The sequence below is a fragment of the Schistocerca piceifrons genome, chromosome 1, assembly GCF_021461385.2.
Source record: "Schistocerca piceifrons isolate TAMUIC-IGC-003096 chromosome 1, iqSchPice1.1, whole genome shotgun sequence".
Classification (NCBI taxonomy): domain Eukaryota; kingdom Metazoa; phylum Arthropoda; class Insecta; order Orthoptera; family Acrididae; genus Schistocerca; species Schistocerca piceifrons.
The window spans coordinates 722,778,304-722,798,791 of record NC_060138.1 but is presented as its reverse complement, the minus strand read 5'-3'; the positions used below and the strand labels follow the sequence as shown (position 1 = coordinate 722,798,791).

At 44.3% G+C, this 20,488-nt stretch overlaps 1 protein-coding gene across 1 annotated transcript in view; it reads left to right on the top strand.

The window, feature by feature from the left end:
* Nucleotides 1–18,693, top strand: part of LOC124772316 — a 28,469-nt gene extending 9,776 nt beyond the window's left edge. The window contains exons 3-4 of the mRNA XM_047249331.1: nt 9,631–9,820; nt 18,429–18,693. Of these exons, the coding sequence (XP_047105287.1) occupies nt 9,631–9,820; nt 18,429–18,693 (455 nt within the window). The remainder of the gene's footprint in view (nt 1–9,630; nt 9,821–18,428) is intronic.
* Nucleotides 18,694–20,488: the final 1,795 nt, after the last annotated feature.

The window sequence follows — 20,488 nt, the reverse complement described above, 5'->3', positions numbered from 1 at the left end:
CGTTTCTGTTTCAGTTTCAGTTGCAGTTGCAATCATGATCTCTTCTGAACTGGCCTTTTTTGTAGCTTATCGTTGTTCAAAGCTAAAAAAAAATATTAAAAAAAACCGAAGAAAATACTGGATGCACCCGTACAATGTAACTGGTACACCTGCCTAATATCGTGTAGGACCCCCGCGAGTCGCGGAAGTACCGCAACACGACTTGCCATGGACTCGACTAATATCTGAAGTAATGCTGGAGGGAATTGACACCATGAATCCTGCAGGGCTGTCCATAAATCCGTAAGAGTACGAGGCGGTGGTGATCTCTTCTGAACAGCACGTTGCAAGGCATCCGAGATATGCTCAATAAAGTTCATGTCTGGTGAGTTTGATCGCCAGCGGAAATGTTTAAACTCAGAAGAGTGTTCCTAGTACCACTCTGTAGCAATTCTAGACTTGTGGGGTGTCACAGTGTCCAGCTGTAATTGCCCAAGTCCACCGGAATGCACTATGGACATGAATGGATGCAGGTGATCAGACAGTATGCTTACGTACGTGCCACCGTCAGAATCGTAGATAGAAGTATCAGGGGTCCCATATCTCTCCAACTGCACAAGCCCCGCACCATTATAGAGCTTCCACCAAATTGAACAGTCTCCTGCTGACATGCTGGGTCCTTGGATTCATGATGTTGTCTCCATACCCGTACACGTCCATCCGCTCGATACAATTTGAAACGAGTCTCGTCTGACCAGGCAACATGTTTCCAGTCATCAACAGCCCAATGCAGGTGTTGACGGGCCCAGGCAAGGCGAAAAGCTTTGTGTCATGCCGTCATCAAGGGTACACGAGTGGGCCTTCGGATTCGAAAGCCCATATCGATTGCGTTTCGTTGAATGGTTCGCACGCTGACAATTGTTGACGGTCCAGCATTGAAATATGCAGCAATTAGCGGAAGGGTTGCAATTCTGTCACGTTGAACGATTCTATTCAGTCGTCGTTTGTCCCATTCTTGCAGGATATTTTCCCGGCAGCAGCGATGTCGGAGATCTGATTCCTGATACTCACGGTACACTCGTGAAATGGTCGTACGGGAAAATCCCCACTTCATCGCTGCCTAGGAGATGTTGTGCTCCATGGCTCGTGCGCTGACTGTAACACCACGTTCAAACTCACTCAAATCTTGATAACCTGCCATTGTAGCAGCAGTAACCGATCTAACAACTGCGCCAGACATTTGTTGGCTTATACAGACGTTACCAACCGCAGCGCCGTATTCTGCCTGTATTTGAATACGCATGCTTTTACCAGTTTCTTTGGCGCTGCAGTGTATTAGACATAGTTCGGCTGTGTTTTCATATGAGGTATCTCGCAGAAACACAAACTCCACGCATTAGTCCAGACAGCTTCCATTTTTTGGAGCAACAATGACAGCTACTCTGACAAATCAGAACCCAAATATTCTACATGCTGTTTCTCCTGTGAGAAGCAACCCTTTGCAGTAATGTAAGTTGGTGAAAGTGCGTGAATGACGTTCAAAATGCGACCATGAAAAGTTTTTTTTGTAAGGCAGCATAGTACGGTACTTCAGTCAATGTGGTAAATAGACAACTAATGGTTACAAATTAACAAAGCTAGGAAAGCGTTTCAACATCCGTTGACTTCCGCAAAGTGTTACACTAGTGCCAAAAATTAAAGCACCAAACTGCTATTTCCCACTCCTGTGTCTAATACAAGATACAATGATACATACTATCAACATATGCCGTTTCGATCGTGTTCTGCACAGATGATGGCATTCCGATCAACGGACAACCACGCCAACAACGTCAGGGCACCTATCAAGCGGGATAGTGTTTGGTAGTGTTTGTAGGGTAGTCCCACATCCACAATCCCTGTGTACACAGTCACAGACGGTGCAGGATGGCACGAGAAGACGCCTACAGACACTATGCTGTGGAAGGTAATAGGAAGAATAGAAGCAAGAGTGTCGCAAATTGACCTGACCGATAGCTTAATGCCAATCGTTCTGTTGTTTCTCTGATTAGGTGACAGTTTAGAGAGACCGAAACTGTATCCCGGAGACCAGGACAGGGTCAACCACGTGTGACATTAGAAAGAGTGGGCCGTTGTTTGGCAGTAAGGGCGCAAAATTACCTTAGTACTGCACTGCAACTAGCATCTTGCCTCCCAGCATCCCCTGGACGTGTTGTATCGAGGCAAACGGCGTGCAGAATGCTTCAGCGGAGTGGTCTTTATTGTTGGAGACCTGCTGTCTGTTTACCTCTGACGTCTAGAGTGGAGCCGTCAACATGCCACCTGGACGGTCGAACGGTGGCCAATGTTCTTTTCACAGATGAGATCCAATTTGGTCTGGACAGTGATTCTCGACGGATTTGGAGAATACGTGGAACACTATTTCGGGATCCAAACAATGGGAAAGAGACCCATATCGAGGAGGATCCCTGATGGTGTGGGCAGGGACTATGTTCATCACTCGAGTACCTCTTCATGAAATTGTACGGGTGAGTCAGCAAGAGTTAACTGCTGTCAGATTGCGAGGTGTTGTCAGCCCAGACTTCATAATGATGGACGATAATGCTGGACCTCATAGAGTACGGGTGGTCGATGTTTTACGGAAAAGGTAGATATTGCACGCATGGCGTAGCCTGTCCGCTCTCCCGATTTTAATCCCATGGAGCATGTCTGGGATGCACTAGGGATGTGGGTTGCATCACGTCAGCATCCACCATCCACTCTCCAAGACTTTTCAGCTGCTCTGCATGAAGAATGGGTGTTACTGCCTCAACATGAGAGTCATGACATCATTCATAGCATGTCCCGTCGTCAGGCCTACAATGTTATCGGAGGTAGTCGTACCCCATGAGAGGAACATTTTCGTCTACCGTTATGCTTGTTTCAGATGATTACGTTCTGTATCCGTTACGTTCATGAGTTTTCAGAAGAACAGTTGGATTTGAAGTGAGGTCAGTCACCGTAGATGGTGTAGCGATGGGTGGTGAACTCTACTTACAGGTAGACAACGTGTTTGTGCAAATCGAAGCAGCTAATCTCGACGTGTCGTTCTCTGCTTCGTTTATCTGCTCATTCAGAAGTAACTGGTATTTAGCTTTCAGATCACTTTCACACCTGTCACAAAATTTCCTGAAATCAGATAGCATAGACTGAAAAACCATCCAGTCAGCGTCATCAGCTGGCGCCTCCCGGTGTCTTTTCATTTCAGTAAGTTTTTCATGCCCATCTTTGGCTTGTACCGGCATTATATGAAAAATAGAATCACCAGGTAGCTCCGTACTCCGCATAGTAGACGGCAGTAGCCTTCAGTGTGGTATTGTATTTTATTGTGTGGAACTGGGGGCCTAGAAACGACGAAGAGGCTTCGTCTCCGCCGTAGCCCTCAGTGGTACACAACCCCACAGCCGGCTACAGCAGTCCACTCACCCCACTGCCACCCCACACCGAACCTAGGGTTATTGTGGGGTTCGGCCCCCAGTGGACTCCCCCGGGAACGTCTCACACCAGACGAGTGTAACTCCAACGTTTGCGTGGTAGAGTAATTATGGTGTACGCGTACGTGGAGAAAGTGTTTGCGCAGCAATTGCCCACATAGTGTAACTGGTGCGAAATAAGGGGAAACAGCCCGCGTTCGCCGAGGCAGGTGGAAAACCGTCTTGAAAACCATCCACAGGCTGGCCTACACACCGACCTCGACACTAATCCGTCATACGGATTCGTGCCTGTGACTGGCACACCTTCCCGCCCCGAAAGCGGTGCGTTAGACCACACGGCTAACCGGAAGGGCCTTGGATGTGGTACCTAGCTGCCAACCTCGTCGCGGACAGCTTCCGATATATCTCAAGTATTTTCTCGATCGTGAAAAGAGTTATTGCTCTCCTTCCACCATTCAAAGCAATTTCGATGTGTTGGCGGTATTTCGCATGCAGCAATGTATAACCTAAAACCCACGAAACATAAGTAGTCCACCGACTATATTCTTTACTGCAAACTTGTAAAAAACAACGGTCTTTGCTTCGATAATCAAATGGTGTCAACAGTGTTGGATATCGATTTATTCTTACCGCGAGTTTTTACCACCGGTGCGCTGTAGTGCTTTGCGCTAGAGAGCAGTTATGTTCTAGCAAGCGTAGTGGACCTGCAGGCGGTGTATAAAGGAGCTGCCGCTGCCGTTCGATTTCAGTTCCGGCGAATTAGTGCGACGTCTTAGTCACACGATGATGACGGACAGGTTGACCGCCGAAATATTGTGTCAAGATGACGTTACGTTCCGGCTGGAGACGCGATATGACATCATCAGTTACTACGCTGGGAAAGATACGGAGCCACAGTATGGCCGGTATTTTACTTATTTGTGAAGTATCACAATAACTGTGGGCAATAGCGAAAAGAAAACGAGTTCATTATCATGCTTGATGTACGACTATCAGATTTTAAGAACTGTTTTCTACCGGATAGTATTCTTAGAATCGAATGAGGAAGAGTGCATAGCCAATCTAAAAATCATGGTTTGTAATTTTTTACCCTAAAAATAAAAGCTTTAATGAGAAACCAAGTGGTGGGGTGGATGTAGCTTTTCTTCATTTATATAAAACAATTTTTTTCTAGGCACTTCTGATAACTCGAAATTTGCATCGTATGATACAGTTGCATGCAGCAACCAGCACACTCTGTTGAGAGATACCTGTCGGTGTTGTAGCTGTCCTACTACCGTGAGCCACTTACGTTACTTCAACTAAGACATTGTTGGACAGAAATAATCAGAGGCAATGACTGACGACATGAAGCACAGTACGTACGTAATAGAGGTGGAGTCGTGTTTCTATAACGAAAAACGCCTAGGCCATACCGATGAACATGAACATTCTATGGTGTGTAAAATGATTCCCTCTCTCTCCACACTAACTGGGAGACAGAATTACTTGCCACAATAAAGCAATGGTATTCGTCGAACATCATTCTGGACCATTGCTGTTGACGCCCCATCAAAATGCACCCTACAGCAACAAACTCTTTCTCGACGATGGTGTGGTTGAAGATGGATGCATTTAAGAGACTTCCGAGCATACAAACAGCCTTATTTAATCGCCGCGATATGGTTCTGGCAGACACACTTTTATGGGTAGCGGCTGCAGGGTCTGCAGCGATATGCCTAGGAATGAAATGTTTCTTTCTTCTCGCCAATAGCGCTATGTATCGATCCTGTTGCGGTGCCGTGGTTCGTCTACGGCTATCGGCATGTTTCACATAGCATTTCTACATTCAGCAGCCGTTTTTAATCGCAAGAGCTCACTTTTGGGCCGGCCTCTGTGGTCGAACGGTTCTAGGCGCTACAGTCTGAAACCGCGCGACCGCTACGGTCGCAGGTTCGAATCCTGCCTCGGGCATGGATGTGTGTGATGTCCTTACGTTAGTTAGGTTTAAGTAGTTCTGTTCTAGGGGACTGATGACCTCAGATGTTCAGTCCAATCGTGCTTAGAGCCTTTTGAACCATTTTTTGTCACTTTTGGACACAAACATTACTGTGGCTACAGTAGTGGCACATTGACCGGCTTCGAACCAACCAACTGCTCGTCCAGGATCGTAAGCACTCTAAAAGATGTCTTGCACATGTGTTGCCTTACCACGCGGATTGCCGCAATAATCGGTTCCACAACGACTTGGTCAAACAACGTACTGCGTCAAACACCGTAGGTTCGAATGCATACAGATCGTTCGTGCACAGTCATCGCTGTAGTCAACACGTCTCACTCCCAACATTACCTTTTGCTATCAGCGGCCGGATGTTCTGTAGCAACTGTCTGTTGTTCCGCAGCAATTGGCATTTGTTCTGTAGCAATTGTCATCCACTGTACTTTTCTGTGCGCTTCACCAGTAAGGGTTGCCTCTGCACCTTATAGCGATTCGCATCGTGTACGGTGTCGCACATCATATCGCCTCATTGAGAATCGCGCCTTATCCGAGTGGCTCTTAAACAATGACTTTTTAAAGTCAAAAGTACTACTTGATCACCTCTATAGCCATCATAAATGTATATACCGATTTCTGTGTTTTAACAGTTGTGCATTCACAACCTTTAGGAGAAAAATACTAACAGTTCATCTCTCGCATAAATAAATAAATAATAAAATTAAAAACAAACAATATAGCAAGCGCGGAAAATACCAAACACAATCATGTATGGGTAGAGGTGCTGTTAGTGGTAAAACCTTTTGCCTGATTTCGTCATTTTCATAAATTTATTTCGATATATTTTAGTAATTTTTGTGTCATTTCGTCAACGATTTCGCTAAATTTTTTAATTCCACTTTTCAGCAATAAAAGCCGAAGCAAAAATCATTGGTAGCACATAATGCGATTGCATTTGTGTTCAGTGATGCAGCTTACTAGACTACATATTTTGCCATGCTTAACACCAGAATAACAATTAAGGCAATGAGTATAAAAAGCGTATTCAATTCGTTTCCAGTTCCCATATAAATGTAATAAGGGATATTACGAAAAAAATAGGGGTATTGGTTCGACTGCGGGGCTTCTGATTGCCAACATAGCGACCGCGCGGCGTGATGGCCGACCTGCGCACGTGTAAATAGAATGCTGCCAACTTCGATACATCATGCCAAAACTTCATGCTGTAAACATTATGAAAGACTGACGCGTGACAGTTTGGTTAGGATGAGTACGTCACTTTTTCTGAATTTAAAATTCTTGCTGTGTGACTGTTGGCAGCACAGAAAAGTGCGAATTTTGCTGATTCACAAGGTGTTAGTCTCATTCTTGCTATAAAAGTTAGTGCAGCTTGTGGGGCTTGATGCTGGCTTCTGGACCAGCATGAAGGAATTATCTTCCCTCCCAGCCACATTTCGTTCCAAAAAAAATACCACGTATGTCTATTTTTAATAACACAAGCAAAATTGCTGCTTCAAATCCCCGCAATCTAACAGGAACCAACATAAGTTAAACTCATACTTTTTCCCCTCGAAAAATGTGAAGTACTACACAAACCTGCAGCGTATTTGTTTATCCACTCTATCAGATGGGACGCTCACTTTTCCAGTGGAATGTTACTCTCGATGGAAGGCCGAGTTGTTGATAAAATGAATTCTTTTTTGTTGGCTTCGATTGTTTGCTCGCTGCACTGACGTATGAGAGAGTAACTGTCTTTTTTCACCTACCGTAGTTAGCACCTTCCCTTGTTCTTCTTATGAGAAGAGTTGTTATTAATATGTTTTAGCGACGTGTCTCCTCTGCCACTCAATTTACACATTGCAGTATTTGTAATGAATTACCTCTGTACTTTTGTCAAACACGTTAATTACTATTGTTGAAAATTGTTTTTTTTTTTTTTCGACCAAATATTGTCGTTACCAATTAACAGACATCAGCACACAGCACAAAAGAAAATCACAAAACATAAGACTGAATGCATCGGCGATCAGAAAAGACTTCCAGCATGCAATGCGCCGCCAGAGCAAAGAACACGCTGGACGTAGTTGAATGCCTTACTTCCCGAAGCAGGAAATGCCGTTAGCAATACTCGATACGACATAAGAATTCTAGGTACGAGGGTAATCCCAAAAGTAAGGTCTCCTATTTTTTTTTTTTTTTTTTTTTTTTGTAAATACTTAGACCTGTTTATTTCTACAATGGTTTGCATCAGTTTACAGCCTGAACATTTAGCTATTTTTCGACATAATCACCATTTCTGTCGACGCTTTTTTGTAGACGCTGTGGCAGTTTTTGTATGCCCATGTCATACCAGCTCGCCGCCATGCTGTTCAGAAAGTTATGAACCTCTTCATTCACCTCGTCGTCGGAGATGAATCACTTTCCGGCCAAATGTTCTTTTAACCTAGGGAACAGGTTACGGTCACTGGGCGCCAAGTCAGGACTATAGGGTGGGTGGGTGATTATGTTCCACTGAAACTGTTGTACCAGAACAACGGTTTGCCGAGCGATGTGTGGGCGAGCGTTGTCATGGAGAATGTGTACCGCTCAACATTCCTCTTCTCCGGTTCTGAATTGCCCGTTTGAGTTTTTTCAGAGTCTCACAGTACCTGTCAGCGTTAGTTGCGGTCCCAGAGATTCAGATCCGACGACGAGGTGGAAGAAGAGGTTCATAACTTTCTGAACAGCATGGCAGCGAGCTGGTATGACATGGGCATACAAAAACCGCCACAGCGTCTACAAAAATGCATCGACAGAAATGGTGATTATGTCGAAAAGTAGCTAAATGTTCAAGCTGTAAACTGATGTAAACTATTGTAGAATAAACAGTTCCCCACAGTCGTTTAATGAACAAAGTAAGAGCATATGGACTATCAGACAAATTGTGTGATTGGATTTAAGAGATCCTAGATAACAGAACGCAGCATGTGATTCTCAATGGAGAGAAGTCTTCGGAAGTAAGAGTGATTTCAGGTGTGCCGCAGGGGAGTGTCGTAGAACCATTGCTATTCACAATATCCATAAATCACCTTGTGGATGACATCGGAAGTTCACTGAGGCTTTTTGCGGATGATGCTGTGGTATATCGAGAGGACTGTACTGAAATGCAGGAGGATCTGCAGCGAATTGACGCATGGTGCAGGGAATGGCAATTGAATCTCAATGTAGACAAGTGTAATGTGCTGCGAATACATAGAAAGATAGACCCCTTATCATTTAGCTACAAAATAGCAGGTCAGCAACTGGAAGCAGTTAATTCCATAAATTATCTGGGAGTACGCATTAGGAGTGATTTAAAATGGAATGATCATATAAAGTTGATCGTTGGTAAAGCAGATGCCAGACTGAGATTCATAGGAAGAATCCTAAGGAAATGCAATCGGAAAACAAAGGAAGTTGGTTACAGTACACTTGTTCGCCCACTGCTTGAATACTGCTCAGCAGTGTGGGATCCGTACCAGATAGGGTTGATAGAAGAGATAGAGAAGATCCAACGGAGAGAAGCGCGCTTCGTTACAGGATCATTTAGTAATCGCGAAAGCGTTACGGAGATGATAGATAAACTCCAGTGGAAGACTCTGCAGGAGAGACGCTCAGTAGCTCGGTACGGGCTTTTGTTAAAGTTTCGAGAACATACTTTCACCAAAGAGTCAAGCAGTATATTGCTCCCTCCTACGTATACCTCGCGAAGAGACCATGAGGATAAAATCAGAGAGATTAGAGCCCACACAGAAACATACCGACAATCCTTCTTTCCACGAACAATACGAGACTGGAATAGAAGGGAGAACCGATAGAGGTACTCAAGGTACCCTCCGCCACACACCGTCAGGTGGGTTGCGGAGTATGGATGTAGAAGTAGATGTAGATGTCTGTGTACTTATAAAAAAAACAGGAGACCTTACTTTTGGGATTACCCTCGTATATCGAACAGGTGTAGAATGGACTGTCACCGATATTCGAATTTCATTGCCATAACTCGTATCAGATATCCTTCTTGATTCCACACACTTTGGACGATTATTTCGTGATTTTGCTTTTGTGAAAAACAGGTGCGTCTGTGTATAAGTGACATAGAACGCTACACCAAGTACAACATTGTCACGAAATATAGACGTGAATGACGGATGTGGCAGTAAACTTAAAAAAATGTGTGTGCGTTAGGCGCAGTACTGTGCAGCCGAATGGTGGGTGGGATGCAGGTGGTTGTTGGCGGCGTTGTTTCAGTGGAGATGTGGCGGCCGGGCAAGGCGGCGGTGGCGTGTCCGGCGTGCGGCATGGAGGCGCCTCCCGTGATACGGCGCGCGCGCACCGACCGCTCCAGGACGCCGCTGGGGGCGCTCTGCGCTGTCGGGTCAGTACCCGCCTTGCTATACAGTGCAACAACACTGTACAACGGTGCGAAAGTCATCGCTTGCTCAGCCTTATGCTAAATGTTGCTCTATAAAGGTAACTTTCTACAGCTGATAAAAACACTACTGGCCATAAAATTTGGTACACCACGAAGGTGGCGTGCTACAGACGCGAAATTTAACCGCCAGAAAGAAGATGCTGTAATATGCAACTGATTAGCTTTTCAGAGCATTCACACAAGGTTGGCACCGGCGGCGACACCTAAAACGTGCAGACATGAGCAAAGTTTCCAACCGATTTGTCATACACAAACAGCAGTTGACCGGCGTTGCCTGATGAAACGTTGTTGTGATGCCTCGTGCAAGGAGGAGAAATGCGTACCTTCACGTTTCCGACTTTGATAAAGGTCGGATTGTAGCCTATCGCGATTGCGGTTTATCGTATCGCGGCATTGCTGCTCGCGTTGGTCGAGGTCCAGTGACTGTTAGCAGAATGTGGAATCGGTGGGTTCAGGAGGGTAATACGGAACGCCGTGCTGGATCACAATGGCCTCGTATCATTAGCAGTCGAGATGATAGGCATCTTGTTCGCATGGCTGTAACGGATCGTGCAGCCACGTCTCGATCCCTGAGTCAACAGATGGGGACGTTTGCAAGACAACAAAACAGTTCGACGACGTTTGTAGCAGCATGGACTATCAGCTCGGAGACCATGGCTGCGGTTACCCTTGACGCTGCATCACAGACAGGAGCGCCTGCGATGGTGTACTCAACGACGAACCTGGCTGCACGAATGGCAATACGTCATTTTTTCGGATGAATCCAGGTTCTGTTTACAGCGTCATGATGGTCGCATCCGTGATTGGCCGACATCGCGGTGAACGCACATTGGAAGCGTGTATTCGTCATTGCCATACTGGCGTATCACCCGGCGTGATGGTATGGGGTGTCATTGGTTACACGTCTCGGTCACCTCTTGTTCGCATTGACGGCACTTTGAACAGTGGACGTTACATTTCAGATGTGTTACGACCCGTCGCTCTACCCTTCATTCGATTACTGCGAAACCCTACATTTCAGCAGGTGCTGTATGGGCCTTTCTGGTTACAGAAAATGTTCGACTGCTGCCCTGGCCAGCACATTCTCCAGATCTCTCACCAATTGAAAAGTCTGGTCAATGGTGGCCGAGCAACTGGCTCGTCACAATACGCCAGTCACTACTCCTGATGAACTATGGTATCGTGTTGAAGCTGCATGGACAGCTGTACCTGTACGCGCCATCCAAGCTCTGTTTGACTCAATGGCCAGGCGTATCAAGGCCGTCATTACGTCCAGAGGTGGTTGTTCTGGGTACTGATTACTCAGGATCTATGCACCCAAATTGCATGAAAATGTAATCACTCGTCGGTTGTAGTATAATATATTTGTCCAATGAATACCCGTTTATCATCTGCAATTCTTCTTGGTGTAGCAGTTTTAATGGCCAGTAGTGTATATAGGATACACGGACAAAAAGAGCGAAAATTCTCAGAATTGCAGAGCGTGTATCAAAAATAATGGGTGAATTACGAGGGTTGCCCAAAAAGTAATGCACCGCATTTTTTTTCCTCAGCCGAAAACAATGCTACAAATCTGAAACGTTACGTAGCTATTATTTGAAGTCTCCTGGGTGAGTGCGCCAAGTTTCCGTCACTTCCGACGGTTAGTGCAGCTGCACGACAATTTCAAAATGGCGTCTGTAGGTGACGAACGTTACGAGGAACGTGCCGTCATTGAATTTCTCGATGCAGAAAAAGAAACCCTGGGGAATATTCACAAACGCTTGTGCAAAGTCTATGGTGCATCTGCTGTCGATCTCGCTTCCCGAGCACGAGGTCCCGGTTTCGATTCCCGGCAGGGTCAGGGATTTTCCCCTGCCTCGAAATGACTGGGTGTTTGTTGTGTCCTCATCATTTCAACATCATTCATGACAGTGGCGATACTGGACTGAGAAAAGGTTGGGAATTTGAACGGGCGCTGATAACCGCGCAGTTGAGCGCCCAAAAAAACCAGTCATCATCATCATCATCATCATCATCATCTGCTATCGACAGAAGTACACTTAGTCGCCGGGCACGGAGGGTAAGGTCATCAGAAGGCGGTTCGGCGGGGCTCCACGATCTGGAGCGTTCGGAGAGACTATCCACGTCTGTTACACTTGACATGTTACAGCAAGCTGATGATGTCATCTACGAGGAGAGATGCATTACAACTCGGCAGTTGGCGCTGCATCTGTCAATCAGTAAAGGAAGTTCAAGCAGTAAAGCACTGGTTTCGCCACCAGGAGGAGGATTTGGCCGACAGGGCATACACGCCCTTGTTTTGCGCTGGAGGAAGGCCATAGAACGGGATGGCGATTACGTGGAAAAATAGGGTATGTACATTATGTACATAAAACACCATTCTTTCTATCTATCGCTTGTGCCTTATCAACACCATTCTTTCTATCTATCGCTTGTGCCTTATCCCGCGGTTGTGCAGGGTCTGCCGTGGTTAATCGGATTTGGCATGTTAATTTTAAGGGGTGGTCGGATGCCCTTCCTGCCGCCAACCCATTACCCCCCCCCCCCCTCCCCTGGGACGGAATTGGAGTACCCCCACTGTCTGCATCTAATGTAATCCATGGAATAGTGCGAATGTGTTCAGATGCCTGCGAGCTGTGTAACTGTAGCGGAACGTGGGGACCAGCCCGGTATTCACCTAGAGGGATGTGGAAAACCGCCTAAAAACCACATCCAGGCTGGCAGGCACACCAGCCCTCGTCTTTAATCCGCCGGCGCGTCTACCCGAATCCAGGAAGCAGCGCGTTAGCGCTCTCGGATACCCTCGCGGGTATAAAACACCGTTCTTTCGTGTGTGTAATTCTGATTATGTTCAGTAAGAAACTATTGAAGAAAAAAATGCAGTGCATTACTTTCTGGGCAACCCTCGTACACAACTTCATAGCTATTCTTAAATAATTGCAAATATGACATTAATTGCAAAATACTCACAAAATCTTAAAGTTTTAGCTGAGCTATTACAAATGGGCTGTGTGTCCACCACCAGCAGCACGAACAACACCTAGACAACAGCTAAATTCGTTATAAAATATAGACAATGGATCGGCTTTTACAGAAGTTACGGCTCCTGTTGTTCTGTTCTTCGCTTCTTTTACCTCACTAGGTAAAGAGGAGATGAACTCGCTTCCCTTCACGCATGCTCACAAGAAAAAAATGCATAGTCATGTATGGTGATCTTGCAGTCTAGGAATACAGGACAGTGTCTCGGGATCGCGCGAGCCCTATCCAGCGCTAAGGTAGTGTGTCATTGAGAAATCCAGGTTCGTTTTTTGTGACTGTGTGGTGGCTCTCAAAATTTGGAAATTTGTGGTAAGTTCCTTGGGACCGAACTGCTGAGGTCATCGGTCCCTAGGCTTACACACTACTCAATCTAACTTAAACTAACGTACGCTAAGGCCAACACACATCCCCATGCCCGAGAGAGGACTCGCACCTCCGACGGGGAGCAGCAGCGCGAACCGTGGCAAGGAGCCTGAGACCACGCGGGTACACAGCGCTGCTGTTGCAGCTCAATATCTTCCTAAAATGAAGCGATCGAAGTCCTCCTGACGTTGTGGGAGAGGCAGTTCTGCAGCATTTGAAGTTAACTCAACGCTCTTCGATGACCTCGGCTTACCTCTTCCTTCGATGTCATTTACTTGGGTCCTTACGTAATCCTTTATGCACTGGATTGTAATCTTCTAGTGTGATTTACGACATTAGCCAAATTACGTGTATTTTACATACCACTGAGCAACATCGTTGTATTTGGTATGCTGATAAGTCATTCATGAGAAATATGCATTTCTGATCCATCTGATACACTACTTTGTAAGTACTGATTATTATTTTGATGTACATAAGTACAACTGTAATGCAGCTTTACTGTATGATTAAATGATGATGGCGTCCTCTTGGGTAAAATATTCCGGAGGTAAAATAGTCCCCCATTCGGATCTCCGGGCGGGGACTACTCAGGAGGACGTCGTTATCAGGAGAAAGAAAACTGGCGTTCTGCGGATCGGAGCGTGGTATGTCAGATCCCTTAATCGGGCAGGTACGTTAGAAAATTTAAAAAGGGAAATGGATAGGTTAAAGTTAGATATAGTGGGAATTAGTGAAGTTCGATGGCAGGAGGAACAAGACTTCTGGTCAGGTGAATACAGGGTTATAAATACCAATTCAAATAGGGGTAATGCAGGAGTCGGTTTAATAATGAATAAAAAAAATAAGAGTGCAGGTAAGCTACTACAAACAGCATAGCGAACGCATTATTGTGGCCAAGATAGACACGAAACCCATGCCTACTACAGTAGTAAAAGTTGATATGCCAACTAGCTCTGCAGATGACGAAGAAATTGAAGAAATGTATGATGAAATAAAAGAAATTATTCAAATAGCGAAGGGAGACGAAAATTTAATAGTCATGGGTGACTGGAATTCGGTAGTAGGAAAAGGGAGAGAAGGAAACGTAGTAGGTGAATATGGATTGGGGGCTAAGAAATGAAAGAGGAAGCCGCCTGATAGAATTTTGCACAGAGCACAACTTAATCATAGCTAACACTAGGTTCAAGAATCATAAAAGAAGGTTGTATACATGGAAGAAGCCTGGAGATACTGACAGGTTTCAGATAGATTACATAATGGCAAGACAGAGATTTAGGAACCAGGTTTTAAATTGTAAGACATTTCCAGGGGCAAATGTGGACTCTGATCACAATCTATTGGTTATGAACTGTAGATTAAAACTGAAGAAACTGCTAAAAGGTGGGAATTTAAGGAGATGAGACCTGGATAAACTGACTAAACCAGAGGTTGTTCAGAGTTTCAGGAAGAGCATAAGGGAACAATTGACAGGAATGGGGGAAAGAAATACAGTAAAAGAAGAATGGGTAGCTTTGAGAGATGAAGTAGAGAAGGCAGCAGAGGACCTAGTAGGTAAAAAGACGAGGGCTAGTAGAAATCCTTGAGTAACAGAAGAAATACTGAATTTAATTGATGAAAGGAGAAAATATAAAAATGCAGTAAATGAAGCAGGCAAAAAGGAATACAAACGTCTCAAAAACGAGATCGACAGGAAGTGCAAAATGGCTAAGCAGGGATGGCTAGAGGGCAAATGTAAGGATGTAGAAGGTTATCTCACTAGGGGTAAGATAGATACTGCCTACAGGAAATTTAAAGAGACCTTTGGAGAAAAGAGAACCACTTATATGAATATCAAGAGCTCAGATGGAAACCCAGTTCTAAGCAAAGAAGGGAAAGCAGAAAGGTGGAGAGAGTATATAGAGGGCCTATACAAGGGCAATGTACTTGAGGACAATATTATGGAAATGGAAGAGGATATAGAAGAAGATGAAATGGGAGATACGATACTACGTGAAGAGTATGACACAGCACTGAAAGACCTGAGTCGAAACAAGGCCCCGGGAGTAGACAACATTCCATTAGAACTATTGACGGCCTTGGGAGAGCCAGTCCCAAAAAAACTCTACCATCTGGTGAGCAAGATGTATGAGACAGGTGAAATACCCTCAGACTTCAAGAAGAATATAATAATTCCGATCCCAAAGAAAGCATGTGCTGACAGATGTGAAAATTACCTAACAATCAGTTTAATAAGTCACGGATGCAAAATACTAACGCGTATTCTCTACAGACGAATGAAAAAACTGGTAGAAGCTGACCTCGGGGTAGATCAGTTTGGATTCCGTAGAAATATTGGAACACGTGAGGCAATACTGACCCTACGAGTTATCTTAGATGCTAGATTAAGGAAAGGCAAACCTACGTTTCTAGCATTTGTAGATGTAGAGAAAGCTATTGACAATGTTGACTAGAATACTCTCTTTCAAATTCTGAAGGTGGCATGGGTAAAATACAGGGAGCGAAAGGCTATTTACAATTTGTACAGAAACCAGACGGTAGTTATAAGAGTTGAGGGGCATGAAAGGGAAGCAGTGGTTGGGAGGGGACAGGGTTGTAGCCTATCCCCGATGTTATTCAATCTGTATATTGAGCAAGCAGTGAAGGAAACGAAAGAAAATTCGGAGTAGGTATTAAAATCCATGAAGAAGAAATAAAAACTTTGAGGTTCGCCGATGACATTGTAATTCTGTGAGAGACAGCAAAGGATTTGGAAGAGCAGTTGAACGGAATGGACAGTGTCTTGAAAGGAGGAAATAAGACGAACATCAACAAAAGCTAAACGACGATAATGGATAATAGAGTGTAGTCGAATTAAGTCGGGTGATACTGAGGGAATTAGATTAGGAAATGAGACACTTAAAGTAGTAAAGGAGTTTTGCTATTTGGGGAGCAAAATAACTGATGATGGTCGAAGTAGAGAGGATATAAAATGTAGACTGGCAATGGCAAGGAAATCGTTTCTGAAGAAGAGAAATTTGTTAACATCGAGTATTGCTTTAAGTGTCAGGAAGTCGTTTCTGAAAGTATTTGTATGGAGCGTAGCCATGTATGGAAGTGAAACATGGACGATAAATAGTTTGGACGAGAAGAGAATAGAAGCTTTCGAAATGTGGTGCTACAGAAGAATGCTGAAGATTAGACGGGTAGATCACATAACTAATGAGGAGGTATTGAATAGGATTGGGGAGAAGAGAAGTTTGTGGCACAACTTGACAAGAAGAAGGATCCGGTTGGTAGGACATATTCTGAGGCATCAAGGAATCACCAATTTAGTATTGTAGGGCAGAGTGGAAGGTAAAAATCGTGGAGGGAGCCCAAGAGATGAGTACACTAAACAGATTCGGAAGGATGCAGGTTGCAGTAGGTACTGGGAGATGAAGAAGCTTGCACAGGACAGAGTAGCATGGAGAGCTGCATCAAACCAGTCTCAGGACTGAAGACCACAACAACAACAACAACAACAACATGTTTTGTTGTTGTTGTTGTTGTTGTTGTTGTTTTTGTTCAGTCTTCCGGTGACGATCGTTATAAAAACCGAAACCAGTAAAGAATGAAGTAGAATATGTACGGCTGATGGCTATAAAAAAGATTTTGCTGTGCTAAATGTTGCTAAATGCTGCCAATCTTTGGTACTGCCACTAAAAGCGCTCGTCGTCTCCTCTTTAATAAGCTCTTTGGATCGAAAAATACTATTTCCTTACTATACTCTCTTTCAACAGCGTAGACTATACACATTCTTACGCACATTCACAAACAGACACACTACAAGAATTTTCGGATTTCATGTACTGTTCACGCTATTCACCTTTAAAGTTCCTTCGAATATCTTCTAATCTGCTTTCTAGCCCACGAATCTTCTTCAGCAAAACGTCTCTGTTCGCTGTTCAGTTCTCGTGCCTCTGGAATGTCTTCTTTCATTACATCCTCCGTCCAAGCAGTTCTACAGCACCGCCATTACACATCGACACGACAGTTATTTAAACTCCACGACAGTTCTCTCAAAGTCAGCTTCACGTTGCGCGACATAGACCCCTTTAAGAAAAGAATAGACGTCAAAAGACTAATGTTTGCATCAAGGGAGAGCACCGCTACTTTCTCATAGATTTAGAGTACATGATAGTGTCAGTCTTTCATAGGTTTGTTAAAAAGTCTGTCATACACTACTAAGGATGTTTCTCTACGTGTGTCTACTCTCTGTACACACTGTTACAAAAGTACTTTTTGTACAGAAAAAAGAATACGTATGAATAAGAAGTATTCACAAAAATAAACAAACGGTAGATACTTGCCCATAACAGTAAAGTAGCTCACAGGCTTGAGAACATATTCAGGAAACAAAGACTGAAAATAGCCTGCAGAGTAGAGGACCCAGGAAAAAAAAACTGGAGCCGTCCGCTGTGGCGGAGCGGTTTTAGGCTTTTCAGACCGGAACCGCGCTGCTGCTGCGGTCACAGGTTCAAATCCTGCCTCGGGCACCGATGTGTGTGAGGTCCTTAGGTTAGTTAGGTTTAAGTAGTTCTAAGTCTAGGGGACAGATGACCTCAGATGTTAAGTCCCATAGTGCTTAGAACCATTTAAACCAAAAAAACTGGACAACAAGCACAAATACAGACGAACACAATACAAATGGTTATTTATGAGCTCACATATCAAAACTGAATGTCAGTATATGGGAAGCAAACAATAACTGTCTACAACGCACGGAATTGGTGTAGCTGAAGTCAAGAGGGACACATTGATACAGGACACTTCTGGCTTACTATGCCGGGAAACAGCCTACAGTGTAATATATTTGTCCAATGTACACCCGTTTATCATCTGCATTTCTTGTTGGTATAGCAATTTTAATGGCCAATAGTGTACAATTAACCAAAGTAAACCAGTGTACAGAAAAATAGTGGAGCGCGAAACTTTTCAATTACGTAATGATTTTTCGTGGGTGCTGCACGGAGCCGAAATTTCGCGAAGTGTGACAGTTAAGCAGAGTAGTGTGACATCACAATAGGGTTGAACTTGACGATGAACAGAGTACGGCCCTCAGTGCAACAAATGAATAGGCATACGCCGAGAACCGAGGCAGTGAGCGAGGTGTGCGTCGGCGCAGGTGCTGGCCGTTCTGCCTGCTGCCGCTGCTGATGCTGTGCGCGGAGGAGGCGCAGCTGTTCTGCGCGCACTGCTCGCGCTACCTGGGCTCCTACGACCCTCGGACAGGAGAGCCCAAGCCGCTACGCACGACCGCCTTCCCGCGCAGCACCGCCCCCAGCGCCGCCCCCGCCAAACCCGCTGCCGACGGCGGGCACCGCGCGTCCGCCGACCAAAGGGCCAAGTCCACCTCGGCGCCCAGCGTCCCCACGCCCCCAGAGGACTAACTCTGTTATTGTCAGTGTCTCGTCTCTCGTAATAAAATTCGTCTGTCTGCCGTCCCAGGTGCTGTTTCATTTACTCGCCACATGATCCTGCACTAGGTCCACTACAACATTGTTCAATAACAATACTAATAATTATTATTATAATAACAACTGTATTCAAAACCAAATGATCGAGGATCTTTTTTATGAATTTTTCAATTCATAACAAATGAATGTACATATTTTTCTTGCACTCAACAGTGATATGACATGGCAGTTTTACAAGTAACATACTTATGGGTCATGTTTGATATGAAAGTAGAGAGCAGTTCATCTTAGCAGCTAAGATTTATTTTAGGTTAGCTGTTGAAGAACTGGGTGCACAAAAACTGAGTGATTTAGTGTTTATATTAAATGATACTAAATATACCACATGCTTATAATTAAACTGGCGGTGTTACAAGTGCTGCAGTGTTTTACATCGGTGCCCTTTGTTACGATATATATATATACAGGGTGTTACAATAAGGTACGGCCAAAATTTCATGATACATTCCTCACACACAAAGAAAGAAAATGTTATGTGGACATGTGTCCGGAAACGCTTACTTTCCATGTTAGAGCTCATTTTACTAGTTCTCTTCAAATCACATTAATCATGGAATGGAAACACACAGCAACAGAATGTACCAGCGTGACTTCAGACACTTTGTTACAGGAAATGTTCAAAATGTCCTCTGTTAGCGAGGATACATGCATCCACCCTCCGTCGCGTGGAATCCCTGATGCGCTAATGCAGCCCTGGAGAATGGCGTATTGTATCACAGCCGTCCACAATACGAGCAAGAAGAGTCTCTACATTTGGTACCGGGGTTGCGTAGACAAGGGCTTTTAAATGCCCCCATAAATGAAAGTCAAGAGGGTTGAGGTCAAGAGAGCGTGGAGGCCATGGAATTGGTCCGCCTCTACCAATCCATCGGTCACCGAATCTGTTGTTGAGAAGCGTACGAACACTTCTACTGAAATGTGCAAGAGCTCCATCGTGCATGAACCACATGTTGTGTCGTACTTGTAAAGGCACATGTTCTAGCAGCACAGGTAGAATATCCCGTATGAAATCATGGCGGTGAATCGAGGAAGTACAGTACATACTGACGAAACTAAAATGAGCTCTAACATGGAAATTAAGCGTTTCCGGACACAAGTCCACATAACATTTTTTCTTTATTTGTGTGTGAGGAATGTTTCCTGAAAGTTTGGCCGCACTTTTTTGTAACACCCTGTATATATGTATATATATATAATTCTATTTTTATCAGGTGAATTTTTCTTTTGTTAGAGAATGATTCTTTCTCTCAGGGATATTATCTTTTCTTATAACTTTTACTTACGTGCATAAGTAAATATGAAATGGGTTCTTGAAGGGCAGCTGATATTCATGCACCAACTTTAGATTTTAAACGTGATGACTAAAATATAGTTGCCGTTAACTGAATTGAATGTAATTTTGATAATTTCTATTTATTGATTGCAAAGCAAGGCTCGAGAGATTTTCGATTGTTGCCGTGGAGCGGCCAAGATAAAACTTACTGAGCTCATGGAATCTGTATAATTTAAAAAATGAACTTAAACGTAAATTAATTATCTGTTGCAGTTTAGTAAGGTTCTTACAACGAAATCTCTCGCATCTACAGTTAGTGTTAACACTTTAAAAAGATAAATTAATACTTCGGCGCGTAATGGCCGAACAGAGGCTGCGTCAGAAGATGAGCTTCCCGCAGCGCAAATTACTCAAAAAATGCTTATTAAAAATAGT